This window comes from Aedes albopictus, chromosome 3, assembly GCF_035046485.1.
Source record: "Aedes albopictus strain Foshan chromosome 3, AalbF5, whole genome shotgun sequence".
NCBI lineage: Eukaryota > Metazoa > Arthropoda > Insecta > Diptera > Culicidae > Aedes > Aedes albopictus.
The window spans coordinates 193,394,513-193,412,978 of NC_085138.1; the positions used below are offsets into that span (position 1 = coordinate 193,394,513).

Here is an 18,466-nt window from a genome sequence, read left to right on the forward strand (position 1 = left end):
CCATTTACACCTTGTCTTTAAGAATGTTTTAGATGATGATTTTCTGAAAGTCCTCGATGAATAAAAAGTAAAAAAAAAACGCATTTAGTTACTCTAATTGATAAGCCAGATATTTACATAACCCGAGCAAAAGGGCATACCTTACAAATACCATTCGAAGAGCAACATGTGATCTAATACCTAAAATTGTCATTGCTGCGTTATTCTACGAAATGTTATGAGAACACCACAATAACTGTTAGAGGTATTTGAGCAGAGTTTGGAATTGATGTGGTATTTGTTGGTTTAGCAGTGAAAATAACCGAAGAACACGCTTTGCTATTACATCATGAAGTCATCGAACAAATGAAATATTAATTAACAAAAAATGTTATTAGTTTGTTATTCAATTACTTTGAGATAACAAATACAGCACTTGAAATTTTAGGTATGCATTTATTATTGAAATAATAAGACTTGTTATTTTCTTGGTGTTATTTATTCTAAATTTTGGTATTCGTTTTTGTTATTTTGCCTTTTATAACCACCTAATGAAGGGCATATCAATGTATAGTACCCAAGTAACCACCAAGCACTTACATCTGCACTGTGTTGGCATTTTATGCACCTATAGAACAGCCATTTTAGTGCAGCAAAGCATTATAAAAGCTTCAAGTGCAATCCCAGTGCCACTTTTGGCAAAATAACGGGCTGCCCCAGTGCTTGCCCCCACTTCAGCATGCCGTCAATGCACATTGCTTGACGGCACACCGGTAACGCTATCGGAGCAGAAGGGCATACCTTACAAATACCGTGCAAAGAGGAACCTGTGCTCTAATACCTCTAGTTGGTATTTTTTTTTTTTTTTTTTTTTTTTTTTAAAAAGACACGGACAACGTCTTCAGCTTTCGGCTGTACAGACTGTTTTAGACTTAACATTAGACAACGGACAACGGAGCATGCACCAGTGGAAACGGGGAAGAAACTATTCTCACGAAAAGTTTCAACGCCCGAAGCGGGAATCGAACCCTCACCCCATAGCATGGTGCGATTATAAGCTTGGTGACCCTAACCGCACGGCTACGAGGCTCCACGCAATGTTATGAGAACACAACAATAATAATTGGAGGTATGAACAAAGTTAGGTATTGATGTTGTAACGTTTTGACGTTTTTGTCTTTTTAAGTAAAATAAATTTCGTTATGGTTTGCTTTGAATTGCGTTAAATGTGTATATAGTTTCTATTTAAGAGTATAAATTGAATAAATTCTTGAGTTATTACAATTGCTTAATCGAAATTTGAACGAGCCGGGACTCGTAATTTGCCGGGATTGAAGGTAGTTGCTTCCCGTTCGTGCTACGAACGGCGCACAGGAATCACTGGATCCAGATTGGCACTTATCACGGTCACTGAGTCTTCACCTTCTTCACCGAAGGCAGAACGATCTCACTGGTTGCCACCGATCACACTCTTTGCTATGATCTTATCATACACAACTGTGAGTTTCACGCACGCAGTACCAAACGACCGACGATAAAGTTTAGCTGCCTTGCTATATCTAATTGGCCACCACGGAGTATCCCACACGTTTCGGATACAGAGGAATGCGTTTTGTGTTTCGCTTTGTCGCACCACTTTATTTCACACCGACTGATAGAAACGAAGATACAATAAACGATCGACCGCACTGTTGTTTCTTGGGCGGAGTACATCGGGCCATGATCGACTGCTTCAAGCTCCCAGAATCGTTAAAGCGCGGATTCGAGTGTTCGATCGACGGTCGAGATGTAGCACACTGGCGGAGCTACGGCGGGATTGATGGATGTCTTTCCAGAAACTGTCCATCCGAAGTGTGTGTTGACAAGCAGAGGTAGACCGTCTCCGATTGATAGGCGGTTGCCGGTGTGGAGCTCATGGTAGCATTCTCCACCGATAACTATGTCGTTCATGCCCGGAATATGGAAGTGCGGATCGGCTAATGGAACGTTTGGCATGTTCCATGTCGAGGTGTCGATGATAACGGTCGGAAGATGTGCGGTAGGTTTCTTCATGACGAGAAACTCGAGGGTGGGGGAAAATGTGTTCGTTTTCGATTTGATCGTAGCGATGAGCTGGCCTTTAACCTTCTTGACGGATTCACCTAGACCCGACACGGTGATGTCCACGATAGTTCGTCGAATACTAAGATCGTTTGCTAGCTTCTTGGTGATGAAATTGGACATTGATGCTGAGTCCAGGAGTGCTCTGACAGCGATCTCCTTGCCGCGATGGTCGACGATGAGAAGCGATACCGTTTCCAGTAGGACCGTGCTGTACTTCGAGTGGACACTCATGCTGACTTCCGGTGGATTCGCTGATCCAGAGGTCCCCGCGATTGCTGGTGCGGATGGATTCGGTTGATTCGTAGGAGGATTCAACGATGCGGCAGGAGTACTAGACTTCCTTGATGTTGCAGCTTGATCATTTAGCATGGTGTGATGTCTGGCCCGACAAGTTCTGCAACTGAACTTCGATTTGCAAACTCGTGCTTGGTGGCCTGGACGGAAACAGTTCCAACACAAGCTTCGCTGGACTACCAACTCTCGTCGTTGGGTTATGTACAGCTTGGTGAATGTTGGATACTGACTCAACTGGTGAAGTTGACTGCATGCGGGACATTATTGTGCGGTCGGCTTTGGCTCAGCTGTAGCTGCGTTTGCTACGGATTTCATCGGGATTTTCTTCGGAAACTGTCCGGCCACCTTGATGCTAGCCGGTTGGAAACGCTGTTGTAGATCACTGGCGACGGACTTCAGCATGCGAACGTGCTGCGCGAGGAATTCGATCAGTTCGTCGTACGTAACTTCGTTCTTCTGGCGAGTCTCGTGCTCCCAGGCACGAAGTGTTCGAGAGAATAAAGATGAGCGGAGTGTCCCAGTGGCCGACAGGCTCGCCTAACTTGGCCAATGCTTTCACGTGTCGCTGAAAGTCGTCAACTAACGTGTTAAGCTCCTGCGCAGACTCCCTTTTCATCACCGGCAGATCGAACAAGCCCCGGAACAGCTCCTTCTTAAGGAACCGCTTGTTATCATAACGCTTCATCAACGCATCCCACGTGGACGCGTAGCCATCCGCTTGCACATCTACACTTTCAAACGGTTTCCTCGCTTCCCCTTCCAACGACTGCAACAGGTAGTGCAGTTTGTTAACGGATGGGATATCGTCGTTGCTGTGGATCATCGACAAAAAGTTGTCCCTGAACGATATCCACCGTGATTCGTCGCCGCTAAACTTCGGAAGGTCGATCTTCGGTAGTCGGTGGTGGAAGCTGGCTGTGGTGTGGTGAGCGAAACTGTTGAGCATGGTGGAGTTCATCGCCGGTTCATTATTGGGTAGCTTCGAGAGCGAAAAGCCCTTCAGAATACAATATTTGTTCTCAAAGGCAGTCCTAACTTCAATGTGCTCCTCGAACTTATCGCTATCCAACATCTCCACTTCACTTTGCACATGCTGGAACTCCTTGTAGATCTTGTCCAAAGTTTCCAGCCGGACCGACACTTGATTTGCATCCGTCTGATGATCGTACTCCTCCACGAACTTTTCCACCACGCCTCAGACCGCTTTAGCTTCAGAAGATCCTCTTCTAGTTTCTTACGCTGTTTGTTCGACATCTTTCACACCACTCGAACCACGCGCGAAAAACGGAAAACGACACAAGTCGAAACGAAATGCTCCTTCCCGACGCAGTGTGCCGTTTCTACGCGCACGGACGTGAGTGATACAAGATCGAACGTTTTGCTCCTTCCCGTCGCGATGCACCACTCAAACGCGATACAAACGACGGCAGTACCACGTAATCGAACGATATGCTCCTTCCCGTCACGTCGTGATACCACTACGCGAACGTGATCGACCGAAAAGAGCACTAAAATTACGATACGATTACTCTTTCCCGACGCGTAGTACCCTTCTGCGCAACGCGTGTCCGCTTAAACGCCACCCTATCACGATTGCCTTGGATTGACTGAGCCCTAATTTATTGCCTTTCACCCCCAGCACAGTGTACTAATTTCAATTTGCGACCCTACAGGCGCAGAAGCAAATGATGAAAAAGAGCAATTAATTTGCCTGACTTGCCACCAGTCAACGAAAATGCAAAAAATGCTTTGATTGTGCCGTCGCTTCTCGGCAGTTCCACCTTACTATATGTGTGATCTCCAAAATTCGCATGCAATTATATTACCATTCCTTGCCTCCGTGATCGGCACGAAATATTGGCACGGCCGTGTGTAAAAGGCCCAAACTTTCACCGCTATAGCGCCATCTTGCCTCCGTCGCTGATTCCTAGCTCGGGTTGTCCTCCAATCCGGCTCGATATGAACCAGCGACCTATGGACCAAGAGAAACAGTGCGAGGAGATTTATTCCAACATCATCACTCGAACTCACTATGGAAGGTACGTCGTACGCCTTCCCCGGTCCGATGATCCGCAAGTCACCCTCGGCGAATCACGACAAATTGCCACCCGCCGCTTCTACAGCCTTGAGAGACGCCTTGAAAGAGACCCTGCCCTGAAGAGCTCGTACCACGAATTCATCGAAGAGTAAATCCGCCTCGGCCATATGCGGAAACTCGAATCCGTAGACGATGAATCTCCGCATTGCTACCTGCCACACCACCCAGTGTTTAAAGAGAGTAGCACCACCACCAAGGTACGCGTGGTATTCGATGCATCCTGTAAGACCTCCTCCGGCATGTCGCTCAACGATAACAGGAGCGCAAAATCTGGCGTCTGCAGTGGAGAAGCAGTGGGATCTTCTGGGAGTGTTCGATCATATTTGCGACAAACGGCTCAGCAAAGGCTTCAATGCGGCATGAGATATATTATGCTCTAAACTCCAACTTTGGAGAAGCGTCTTGAGATCTGACTCGACATTTTTTGTAATTTGCTCATCAGAGACATTACAATCTTCGTCTGGACTGTAATAATCTTCAGGAATTGCCGATTTCTCATCATCACTTTCTGTTTCCGATATTTCATCACTTTGGTCTACCGGCCCAAGCACGCAGTGAATATGTTTTGTAGAAACACTTGCCTCACAAGCAACCAAATTCAGCATCGTTTTATGCAGATTTTCTGTTTGACACACATTTTCATTAGGCACCGCTATATCACTATATTTCTTCACACTGCTGTTGTACGAACCACTTTTTATAAACCTATTCCAGTTGTTGAAATCTTCCATGTTTACGTTCTTTGTGCGATAACGAATTTCAGGTAGCCCTGTAACAGCCATTAACGAGCATTTGTTAGTGCACAATAAGAAAAAATCAACAAGCAACTAAAATGCTAGTCCAGTGCATACATGCTTTCGAAATGCTGCATCAGTGCTAGTAGCATTTGGCTTGCATTCCGGATGCCAGTCACTGATCGCTAAGCATCTGAAGTGCTGTTGAAGAACAGAAATTTGAATATGATATGAAATGCGGGTAAACAGCTGTCTAACGGCTTATGTTAGTGCCTCGTGGTTACCTGGATAGTATCTATATATATAAAAATGAGTTTAAAGTTCCTTTGAGGCAACAAAACTCAAGAACGGGTAGACCAATCAGGATGAGTCTTGCATGGTTCGATTCGTATTCGTGGTGGCTGTGTTTATATGTACAAAAAGTTACGAAAATAACCTAAAAATATAAAGAAAATGGAAACTACCGAAATTGGCATGAATTGGGAGGAAAACTAACACGATCGTAATAAAACCGATCAAGTGTGCCGTGCTGCAAACAGTTGTCAAACCACCACAATCAAAAATGGCAAAACAACGTTTGCCGGGACAGCTAGTTTAAGATAAATACTTTGACATGTTATTCACTTGTTATTTTCTTCTGCTCGGGAAATGCAGCGTTTTTTCACGTTGTTCTCAAACACTTATTTTGAAATCTGAACCAACGAAAACCAGAAAGTTTTTTTTTCGAAGTTCGAAGTTCCTGGTTCGACCGGGAATCGAACTCGTCGTCCTCAGCATGGTCATGCGAAATACACCCACGCCTTTACAGTTGTGGTTGTATCGGCCCTTAACAGTACAATTGTGGAATTTTCTTAAACCTTAATTGTGCTTAAAAGTGGTTCAGGATATTGAAGACTTAGATTCACTTACATACTTCAATTTAATTCTTAAGAAACTGAGGGAAGGGATCCCTCAGTTTCTTAAGAATTAAATTTTGGGTATTTTTATACAATTGAAATAAGGTCACATTCCTTGAACTTTATCCGAAATCACGGTAAAAAGTATTCGAAAGTTTCACGCTGAATGAAAAGTTTGCTCTAAAACACGTTTCGCATCGCACACTCTCGTCATTTCGTCGTCGACTACCATGGAATTGCCTTACGAGGTTATTAATGTGATTTTACTGTTATGCCCTTTTCTGCTGCTCCTCTCGGCAGTATCCAGAAATGTTTTTCGAGATCGCTACATTAGCCCACTAGAGGAAGATGAATTGGACCCACAGTTCGAGATGAATGAGCTCTACGATGACGAATTCACTCCCGCTCCCAACCAAGTGGACGATTCCTCCAGTGGCCAAATTAGTCATAAATTTTCCGATGAGCTCGAGGCAACTGTGAAGGCTGAAAATATTCTCACACATAGCAAGGACGGTAAGTCTTAATTGGAGATTATAACTCTCATCCCCGTCATTAAATATTCATCCATCCAATCCTTGGGCTATTCTCGTCCTATTCCGCACAGCAAATATTGAACATCGGATCGATAATCATCTGCTGGTAATCGTGGTGGTCGTAATTTTCTTCGGATGCTGCCTCTCGATTGGGGCTTTGGTGGCTTACAAAATGAGATTACTATCGTCGACCGACAACGCTTGCATCAAACATTCAGAATCGAGCGACCCGCAGTCGAACACAACGAGTAACGCTCCGAACGAAGACTTCGATCTGGTGGAGTGCGTGGCGGAAACTATTCCCGTAGCAGTGAAAATGAAGGTAAGAGACCTGAGGTATTCAGTTATTGTTCGTTTGTTAACTGCTGCAGTCAATAGCCGGGTAGCCACGCTCCAAGCACAATGTATTTGTATTTGAGGTAAATATGCATGGGTTCTCTGCAGCAAAACCAGGAATGTATCAAGGGAGCATGTATAAGGGATTGGGTGAAAACTACAAGAAAAAGTTTTAATGGGAGATTTATAAGATTTGCGTCAAATGTAATTATCAATGAATTATTTATTTATTGGCAATTATCAATCAAAAACTTTTAATCAATTTATACAAATCCCCTTTCAATAGTAATGGCCTGCTTTACATCTGCACAAGGATGCTTCTATTTATGCCAAGCAACAAGCTGAGAGCAAAATTTATGGCGATGAACGCTGCGTAAGAGTTATTATGATATGCACCCAGGTATCTTTCTACCAGTGATGATGGTAAGCGCACAGCCAGTAGAAGCCCTATACAATATGCATCATTAGAATGGATCCATTATTATTTCAGTTGCAGTATGTTGCTGCTCTGGCTTTTCCATTTAAAAATATACGGTCGGTGAAGTTCAATGTGTGATGCATTCGATATAAGGAAGATGACGGGGTAAAAATAAAACTTCTTATGGCTGAAGGAAAATATGTTTTTCACCGTTAAGAAAGAAAACAATGTGCCATCCTGTATTGGTTTTAACGTTTAATGTTACGCTGTTTGGGTTCGTATGAACTTCATTGTTTTATACCCTTACAGCGATAACCGGAGCAATGGTGCAGCTGATCTTCTTTTTCTGCGAACTAATCAACTATTCTTCTGAAGCTCAAATTCGAGGCTTAGGTATAGTGTTTAATTAGCTTTAATTATCTCCTATAAAGTATCGCATTATGCGTATCACGCAGTCTGCTGTGAGTATTTTCACCTCAAGCGGTCTTCAATCGATACCGATTGGGTATTATCGCTAGTATTCTGCTAAGATCGTAAAAAGGTTGACCCTGCCCAGTATAAGCAAATTAAAATTTTGGCCAAATTACTCTCACCTTTTAAAGTCTACGTAATTTATGGATGGACCCACCGTGTTTTGAAGTCAAAATTTACAAGGGAATTTTACACCAGATAGATACAAGACCACGTACACGATCAATACTGATCAAGAAAATGTTTGTAGTACCTTCGTGTTGGGTCAAAAAAACGACACTCAAAGATTGATTTTTTTTTTTCCAAATCATTTATTTAAGGCTCATATGTTTAACAAAAAACTTTACGGAGCCAATATTCTTGTAAATTAATTTCTTATTCTAAAATCAATTTAAAAATCAATAAAGAGCTCTGCGCGCGCATTTCTTCTTCACGCGAGGGCCGGAACTTGAGCTGGAACCGGATGCTGCAAATTGCGCCCTGCGTTGATCGGCTGTCGGGTTCCCCATCACTCCTTTTATCGCTTTCGCCACTTCTTCAAGTTTCTCCATCTGGGTCATCGGACGCCATTCGTCTTCAGAACCAGCTCCGGATTCACAAACGACAGATTCTTCTACTACCTCTTCGAACGGCTGGTCCGTGTCTTCCAGTACTTCGATTATTTCAACCTCCGATGACTTACGATTCGATGAAATCGCACCTTCCTCTGAAACAACAGCAGCATACGAACGAGGTTCCTGGTCCTTCTGCTGTTGTTTCCCCGGTTGCTTGCGTTGAGGGCAGGAATCCTTGCGGTGACCTACCGCTCGACACAGAAAGCAGACATCCTTTAGTCCGTCGTAAAATACTCGCCCTTTCCAGTTTCCGACATCTATCGCTGGTGGTATATCGCTCTCCACATCAATGTACACGACACGCAAGTCCGGTGTCCGGGGGGAATTTTTCGTGGACTATTTGTTCAATTTTTCCGTACTTCCCGAGTTCCGACGATAGACAGTCATCGCTCAGCTCCGGAGGTAAGTCGAAAATTCGTACATACTGTATATTACTTCCAGCTATACACATACGCACTTCCACCGTCAAACCGTGAGTATATACGAACTTCCTTGGGGCCGCGTTAGTGTTCAAGCATTCCTTCATCGCTTCCATAGATGCGAACTTTATAAACAGCGATCGGTCCTTGGCTGTTTTGTAAACTGATTCAATCAGTAATAAGTCCGCATTCAACGATTTTATGAAAATCGCTATCTCCGCCCATGACGGTCGAGGGCTACCCGGAGGGAAACGAAACTGTGCGGTATTAATTATCTCGCACATTTCGATTGCACCGAAGGAGAGCTGATGGACGACGCCTCAAAGATTGATTGATAAATAACAAATGCAATTGAAATCGGAATAACTTTTTATTTGGTACTCTTGATACTTTTTATTTGGTGTATACTATGTGGTAATGATAGTTTAGCAGAAAGCATCACATTGAACATACAAATGATTGAAAATTGACCCAATCTCACCCCTTAGAGGGTGTATTCGAAAGTATAAAGTATAAAGTATTCGAAATCGCCTATTTAAGAATATCAGTTAATTTCATTGATCATATCTAGTAATCCTACTTCAAATACAATGTAGGGGGGGGGTGGGGTTACAATGAGGGCATGGGCATAGCCAGAGGAAGGCAGGGGGGGAGGTGAACCAACTCAAAGATGATCAACAATTCAGAGTTCCAAAAAAATATCTCAGGAAATATACTACTCTAATAATTAAGGTTTTTATACTTAACTATCAAACCTTTTTTACTCGAAATCACAAGAAATTTTGCCAAGTATTTCTCCAAGAGAACCATTTCGATCTTATCATAGAATTTTACCAAATAGAGCTTGGTTAAATGTCTAAATTTTGTGAGTCCATCCAAAGATTCCAACAATAATTCGTCCAAAATTTATTTCAGACACGGATCCTGCATTTTTTTTTCTAGATATTCCTACAGAAATTCTTCCAGGAATTTGTTAAGAAAGCATTCCTGGTATTTTCGAAAGAATTCCTCATGGGATGGCTTCCGGGATTCCTTATAGGATTTCTTCAGGAATTCCTCCAGTTTTCCCTCGAATAATTTCTTCAGGGATTCACCTGTGGATTTCTTCTGTGTTCTTTTCAGGGACATCTTCAGGGATTATTTTAAAAATTCCTCCAATGATTCTTCCTGGTACTTTTTTTAGAATTCCTTCAGTTGTTCCTCTCCGATTTTTTCCGGAACTCCTCCAGGAATTAATCCAGTACTCCCTCCAGGAAATGTTTAGGGATTCCCTTAGGAATTCTCCTTGGTACTGCGTTCGGGATTCCTTCTGGGGTATCTTCAGGAATTCCTCCCGGAACTGCTACAGGGATCCTCCACGAACTGCTCTTAGGACTCCTTCTGGATTTCTCCAAGAATTTCATTTGTGATTTCTTCAGGAATTCTTCCTGGGATTTCTCCAAGAATTCCTCCAGAGATCCTCCAGGGAAATTTCTCCAAGGATTCCCCCAGGAACTCTTTTTAGCATTCCTTCAGGAGTTTCTCTTGGAATTGCTTCCAGGATTTCTGGAATCGTTTTGGAGTAAAGGCCACGGTAATATTGGCGCCCAACTTAAAAACCCACTTGTTTTTCTATCAAATTCCGCTGTCAAAATGCTATTCGTCTCGGTAAGTGAGTTGAGTGAGAAGTGAGTTAAGTGACGTGCAAGTGCAATATGGAAGTGCAATACCTATTGGAGGAGGAGCTGGAGTTCGAGCTGAAATTGAGAGGAGTGAAGAATCCATCGAATCTGCAACATGAGGAGCAGATCACGCAACTGCAACAATTAATTGAGAAGGAGATCAAAAACCAGACCGCCCCATCAACAGCATCGCACATCATCTCCGATGTGGACCACATATACCAGTGCCTACAGCGCATCGAAACGGGGCCCCGTCAACGGATCGTCATCGGTAGAGACCGGTGAATACCAGCAGCACCCGATCGAGGGACATGAGGTAGAGTAGTCCTAAGGCCTGATGCGTACAATATAGTCTTTTGAAAATGAAGCATTTTGAGAGTTGCTATTTTATCGATAAGCCCTGAGCACTGTTCTATGCGAGTGGAGTCTTTTGGGTTTTTTTTTCGATATCGTTCCATGGATTTTCGGTAATAGATTCCTCCTGGGATTTCTTCAGGAATTCCTTCAGGAACTGCAACGAGATTCCTAAAGGATTTCCTCCACGAATCCTTCTTAGGATTCCTTCAGGATTCCTCCAAGAATTCAATGTGGGATTTCTTCAGGAATTCTTCATGGGATTCCTCCATGAATTTGTACAGGGATTTCTCCATGAATTATTCCAGAGATTCCTCCGGCAATCCCTGCAGGCATTCCTCTTGTATACTTCCAGGGATTCCTCTAAGAATTTCGCCAGGACTTCACTCGGAAGTTCCTTCTGTGATTCTTTCTGGTACAACTTATTTTAAAAATTCCTCCAAAGTTTCCCCCTGGATTTCTTCTGGGGATTCCTTCAGGCATCGTTCCTTGTATTCTCCAAGAAACTCCTTCTGGAGTTTCTTCAGGAATTCCTCTAGGGGTTTCTTCAGGAACTGCTACAGGGATTCCTCCACGATTCTGAAAAAAAAATCATAGTGGCTCAGAAAAAGGTGCTCTTTCGTATAAAATAAAAAAAAAATCGATACATTTTTCTTAATTTAAAAACCCAATTCGTCAAGGATTTTCCCTGGATTTTTTCCAGGGATTCCTCCAGGACATTGTCCAAAATTTCCTTCAGGAATTGCTGCAGGGATTCCTCCAGGAATTCCACCAGAAATTCTACTAAGAATTCTTCCAGGAACTCCTTCAGGGATTTTTCCAGAGATTTCTCCATGAATTTTTCCAGGGATTCTTTCAGTAATTCGACGATTTTGCCAGGAATTCCTCCAGAAATTCGTTAAGAAATTCCTCAAGGAATTCCTCCAGGAAATCTCAAGGGATTGCATCAGAAATATCTCCCAGAGGTAGTCTAGAGAAGCCTCCAGAAATTCATCCAGAAATTGTTTCAAGAATTCCTCTAGAGATTTCTCCAGGAAATCCTTCAGGGATTCTTCCAGCAATTCATACAGGAACACCTCCAGGCATTCATCTAGGATTTCATCTAGGAATTACTCCTGGAACTCCTCCGGGAATTAATCCAGACATTGCTCCTGGACAACCCTCAGAAATTTTCTCATCAACTTCTCCAGGGATTTCTTCAGCAATTCTTCCAGGAAATTTTTCGAGAATACCTTCAGGAATTTTTCAGAGATTTCTCCAGGAATATTTCCAGAGATTCCTTCAGGAATTGCTTCAGGGATTCCTCCAGGGATTTCTCGACAATTTCTTCCAAGGATTTTCCAGGGATACCTCTGGAAAATCCTTCGATGATTCTTTCTGGAAATCCTCCAGAAATTTCTCCAGGAAATCCTAAAGAAATTCCGCCATGGATTCTTCCATGAAATCCTCTAGGGCTTTCTGCAGAAATTGTTCCAGGAAATTCTCCAGGAATATCTTCAGATTTTTTTAGGGATTCCTCTAGGCTTTCCTCCAGGAATTCTTAGAAAGCTTCCTCTAGGAATTGCTTCAGGGATTTCTCCACAATTTTTTTCCACGGTTTCCCCCAGGGGTTCCGTCAGGAATTCCTTCTCCAGAAATATAGAAATAATAAAAATATAAATAGAAATCTCCCAGAATTCCTCTGCAGATTCCTCCAGACATTCATCCAGCAATTCTTTCAAGAATTTCCCTAGAGATTCATCCAGGAATGCCTCTAGCAATTTCAACAGAAATACATCTAGGAATTCCTGCAGGTATTCCTCCAGGATTTTTCCAGTAAATACTCTAGGAACTCCTCTAGGAATTACCTTAGGAGTTTCTTCGAGAATTCCGCTAGGAATTTTTGGACATCGCTCAGAAATTATTTCAGCAATTTCTCCAGGAAATCCTCTAGGGATTTTCTCATAGATTTTTTTTTCAGGGATTTCTCCAAGCATTCCTCCATGAATTCCTCCAGGGATTGCTTCAGGGATTCCGCCAGAGATTTCTCCACGAATTTCTCCAGGGATTTTACCAGAGATTCCTCCAGGAAATCCTTCGAAGATTCCTCCAGAGATTCCTCCAATGATTCTTTCAGGAAATCCTCCTGGAACTACTCAAGGGTTTTTTTCCGAAATTTCTCCAGAAATTCATCATAGAATTCCTCTGGAGATATTCCAGGAATTGCTCCGAAAAAATATCCAAGAACTTCTCCGGGAAATTCTCCAGGATTTCCTGCTGGGTCTCATCCAAGAATATCTCCAAGAATTCCTCCAGGAAAAACACCAGAAATTTGTTCAGAAGTTCCTCCAGGAATTCCTTCAGGTTTCTCTCTAGAGAGTTTTTCATGAATTGTTTCAAGGATTCCTCAAGGAATTTCTCTAAGAATACCTGAAGTGATTTTTTCAGAAATATCTCTCAGTTTCTCTTCAAAAATTCATGAAGAAGTTCCTTCAGAAATTTAAAAAAATCTTCAATCATTTTTTTTTTCAGTGATATACCCAAGAATGTTTCCAGTATTACCAGATGATTTTTTTAATTACTTCAAAAATTTCTGGAGGAATTTCTCCAGTAACTAGTATTGGAAGATAATTTAAAAAGTATGCATACAGGAACCAGGAAATTATCCAGGGATTTCAGAAATCTCTCCAGCAGTTTATCAAAAGTTTACTTATAGATTCCATTAGCAATTCTTACAATATGCGAGACAATAAGTCCTCCAGTGATTATTCCAAGCAACACACATGCCACAAAAGAGTCACCCACGGCACCGCAGGTTCTGGTTGCGTAGGAGTCACTGTGACTTACTATAAACATATAAGAACTTACATACCAAAAGTGCTTTCAGACATTTCTCCAGGGAATCCTTCAGGAATTTACACACGAAAGACTCTTTCAAGATTCTTCCAGAGATTTCTCCCAGAATTTCTCTAGGAAATGCACCAAGAATTTTTCTAGCAATTCCTTCTAAAATTCCTCCAGACATTTCTTTTTGAATAAGTTCTAGGATCTTTTCAAAAATAACATTATTTAGGAGTTCTCCGAAAATAACTGCAGCAAGATTCTTCAAGAATTTCTCTAAAGTTTCCTCCAGTGATACTTTCAAGGCTTTTATGAGAATACTTCAAAAATTCTTCCAAGGATCCTCCCAGGTCAAATATTGCTTTTAGAATGGTAATGTTATTATATTCAATTTCATCGTGTTGCGTTTAGTTATAAAAGCTAGTAGGTACAAATTTGCCAAGGGTGGCTGCCCGAGAGACCATTTACTCCCTCAGTGTACCTCAACAGACTATTGAGGATGATCTTCTCGAGCACCTTCCCCGCCGTATCGATAAAGCATATTAGTATATATGCCGATGGGTGTACGAATGGTTTTCCTGCTTGTGGTAATAGAACCAGGCTCTGCCTCTTCCAAACTTCTGGGATAACTCCCGCGTGGAGGGATTTCTGCATAGCAGACCTAAACATCTCGGGAGCCTCTGCAATAGCTACTTTTAAGGCCAGGTTTCCGAACTCCGCCCGGACCAGGGGCCTTACCAACGCTAAGGGACTTTACTATTCCCGCAAGTTTTGCATCGGTGACCCTCTCTTCATCGCCAGCCCCAGTCCCCAGCTGTCCTTCTTTTTGTAGGACTAGGACTAGGACTAGGATTATGACGCGGGAAAAGCCCCTCGATGATCCCCTTCAACATCTCTGGAGATTACTCTATAAGAGCTATTTCCGTGGGGTTGATTCCTGGCTACAGGAGCGTGATGGCCAAGACGAGAGATCGTCTTGGCCATCACGCTCCTGTAGGCAGGCATCCCCCCACGGATTCGCATTGACACTCTAACAGAGACCCTCGAAGCAGATTTTTTTTGCTTGTCCTTACCTCGGTCTTCAGCGCGGCTTTTGCAGCGACGTACACCACCCGCCGTTCGTTTCGCTCTTCCTCAGATCGTGCTCGTTGCATTCGCCTGTAGGCAGATGCTGTGCAGGTCTGCAGTCGCTTGTGTCCCCACCATTAAGCCAATGGTCTCTCATTTCTAGTGTAGACTCGCCTAGGCATGGTCGTATCGAAAGCACGCGAGAATACCCCTACCAGCTCGTCGCCGTCTAAACCAAGTAGATTTCTCTCACGGCGGAGCGTCTCTTTAAATACCCCTTCGTCGAAGTATGATGTCTTGCACCTCCGAGAGCTTGGCCTTGGTATAGCCGCCTCTTCGTCTACCCACTGTCGATACTGTAACGAATCACCAGGTGATCGCTGTGAGTGTAGCTATCGTCTACTCTCCAGTTCGAACTACTTGTTAGGCCAGGACTACGAAAAGTATCGTCAATTATCGACAAAGTAACCAGGTCTACGTCTAGTATGGCCAGTGTTTCCAGCAGGATCTGACCCCGCTGGTTCAAGAGCGACTTCCACATTCCACGGCCCAGGCATTGAAGTCACCTGTTCTTCGCCCTGTCAGCACGGTTGTCATACAGTCCACCATCGGCGTGAACTGCTCGATTGACCATCGTGATTGGGCAAAACAGCTACAGAAGAAGATTCCTTTTTACTTTGGCGACCACGAAGCCATCATAGCTAGAAGACACCAACTCCTGCACGGGGTATATCGCCGTTATTTTTTCTGGACCCATCCGAGACCCAATTGCGCTTTGCCGGCGAGTACTCGGTATGAGTCCGCTATGATGACGATATCCATCCCCCACTCATAAACCGCCTGATAAAACAGTTGCTGAGCTGCGTCACAGTGGTTCAGGTTCAGCTGCGTGTCTTTGCTTATGGTGGACTTCGAGGACGTCAATGAGTTCAGCAAGCTGCTGCACAGCCACCTCTGTTGCATATGTCCCGTCTCGATTTAGGTTGGTTAGGATGGTCCTCACCAACGACGCTCCGTCCACTATCTCCGCCAAAAGTCTAGCCGGGTCACAGATTCCTACTCCTTCTTCCTCTGCTCTCTTTAACGGAGACCGAGCCAACCCGCTTCACACGAATGGGTTGGCCTCGTCATTACCAACTCATACATGATCACTAGTGAAAAAAGTTTTTGATTTATTACCGATTAGTTATCCAACGAACGGCTTTTTGTTTCATTTTATCAGCAGCACTGCTGCTGCCGTCGTTGCATGGGGTGGCGGGAGGCATCACCACCCCCAGAATCAGCAGCAGCCAAGGCAGCAGCTACAGTGCTGCTAATAAAACAAAACAAAAAGCCGTTCGTTGGATAGTAATCGGAAATAAATCAATAACTTATTCTACAAGCATTCATTTGTTTTGCGGTCTTCGAAGGAAAGTTTCATAAATGATTTTTCTACAAGAAGAGTTGATCGATTTGTATTAAGAAGACAAAGGGCGACCTCTGGGGTTTTCTGTTTGAAAGTGTAACTTTTCCCATAGTAAATCCTATGCAAACTTTGAACTGCTTGTGCTAAATTTTGCACAGTTTATATGAGACCTAAATGGAATCAAAAAAGTCGGCTGGAGCGAGAACTTGATGTTTGTCCCATACTAGTGATCACACAAGTAAGTAGCACGGGAAAAGAGGTTCACCACGCCAGAACCCTGCATTAACGAGGTAATGGACGAAATACTGTGGGGTGCCCTGGTACGCCATAGGCTCCGTTAATGATCAAGCATCATTTTCACCCCCTCGATCACTCATTTCTCGGCACGGGTCGCTTGACACCTTGAACCACTAACCCAAGTAGTACTATTCTTAGCGGGCACCTACGCGGCTGACTCGCAAGCGGGGGCAATTCGTCTGGTCCCGAGACTGTTACCTCTGCTGCTCCATCATTGCGTCATGTTGTAAAGATGTTGCTGACGGGTTGGGTAAAAAATGACCCTAATACCAAAGGAGGGTTTAACCTGTGGGGTTAAGCTTCGGATTCATTCCAGGGCTGCAACATAGCACAAACAACATTGGAATAGTTTGGAGTCGCCAAACAAAATTGAATTGCCAGCTCCACCAGCTAAGCGATTTCAGAACTTGTTTCCATTTTCAACCATCTGTGACTATACGTTTTCAGGATTGCATTTTATTTTTACCAAAAATGTGCAGCGGCCTAATGGAACACATAAAATCTAATATTCTCAATGCAGCCATTTACCGTTTGCTTTCCGTATTAATCACGAATGTTGCCCGGCACAGTGTTTGTCGACCATTTTTATTTTTACAATTTCCTAATGCACTTGCTGATGATGATCGTGCCATTTTCCGGGCATCCTGTAGGTACGAAATGGCATGCTTCCGTGAAAATCCCCGAGGATAGTGCAATGGCGTTGATGCTTTTGCATAAAGTTGTACCCTCTCTCTGTCCATTTTTGGTGACAAATGTGCCTGAGCGATTTATTTGGCTTTATGCAGCATTGTCAAACACACAATACCTAGCGTCCATCACCGGGGGAATCATGATGGACACTAATGCCCGGGCAATGACAACTACGAAGTAGCAGCAGCAGGAGCAGCCACAGCAAAAGCAGAGTTTGTGCACGGCTGGCATTAATACTTTTGACAGCTTTTCGCAAACATTTTCCCCGGAGACCACATGCTGCGTCACGCGTTATGGGTGGCAAAGAGAATGCCTGGAATTGATTTATTTTTTAGTCTCAGTGGCAGCGTGTGTTATCCATCGGATTTTTCCGGGCTTTTGTCTAAAAGTTGAACAGATTTCATCGATTCGTAAAGTGGTTTATAAGGATGAAGTTTTATGTCGCTATATACTATGTGGAAGATTAAGTTGTGCAAACATATTCATTATTTTTATTTTATTTATTTAATTCAACATGTTTGCATAGACAAGACTGAGTCTATAATATTACACCACACGTTTCGGTTCGCTGATGCTTCTCTCCAAGCTCGGGAACATTCTACCTGCACTCGCCAAATCACTATCGACCTGATCAGCTCATCTTGTTCGCTGTGCTTCACATCGTCTTGTACTATCCGGATTACTTGTAAACACAACCTTTGCAAGGGTTACTATCCAGCATTCTTGCAATCATTGGCGTATCTAGGATTTTTTCCTAGGGGGTGCCTAGAGGGTGCCAGATTCAGTGGCTTCCAGGTTGTTTTGTTTGTTTTTCTTTTGTAAAGGAAAAATACCGATCCACCCTCAATTTATTAGTAATTAGTAATGTAATGATTTAACGCTTTCTCCGTCACGTGAGGTTTGTAAACTTGATAACTTGATTGCGTATAATACATGGAGTTTGCATTTTGAGTTTGAACTTAACAATCATCGCGACAACCACTTTGTTTTGTGAATTGAAAACAATCAGGTTCGTAAGAATACATTTTCAGAGCAATTATTAGAAGTGTAAATCTCGGAAACTGTCAAATATCCACAAATTTGCGTGTAACTTGTATTCATCGTGACATACTCTTAGTAAAATTGTTTTCAAGAACATTTGTGAGAGTTATAAATACTTAAAATTGCAAAATCAGGATACATTTTTGCATTTTTGGTTTGACCACTTTATTTATGGCGACAGCGTTGTTGTTTCATTTATTGCAACACTACCACGTGGACATGAACATTTATTATT

The 18,466-nt window shown here is 43.0% G+C and overlaps 1 protein-coding gene across 1 annotated transcript in view; it reads left to right on the forward strand.

Moving 5' to 3' along the window:
* Positions 1-18,466, forward strand: part of LOC109426664 (protein eva-1 homolog C-like) — a 93,231-nt gene that overhangs the window by 61,981 nt on the left and 12,784 nt on the right. The window contains exons 8-9 of the mRNA XM_029858256.2: positions 6,405-6,617; positions 6,709-6,959. Of these exons, the coding sequence (XP_029714116.2) occupies positions 6,405-6,617; positions 6,709-6,959 (464 nt within the window). The remainder of the gene's footprint in view (positions 1-6,404; positions 6,618-6,708; positions 6,960-18,466) is intronic.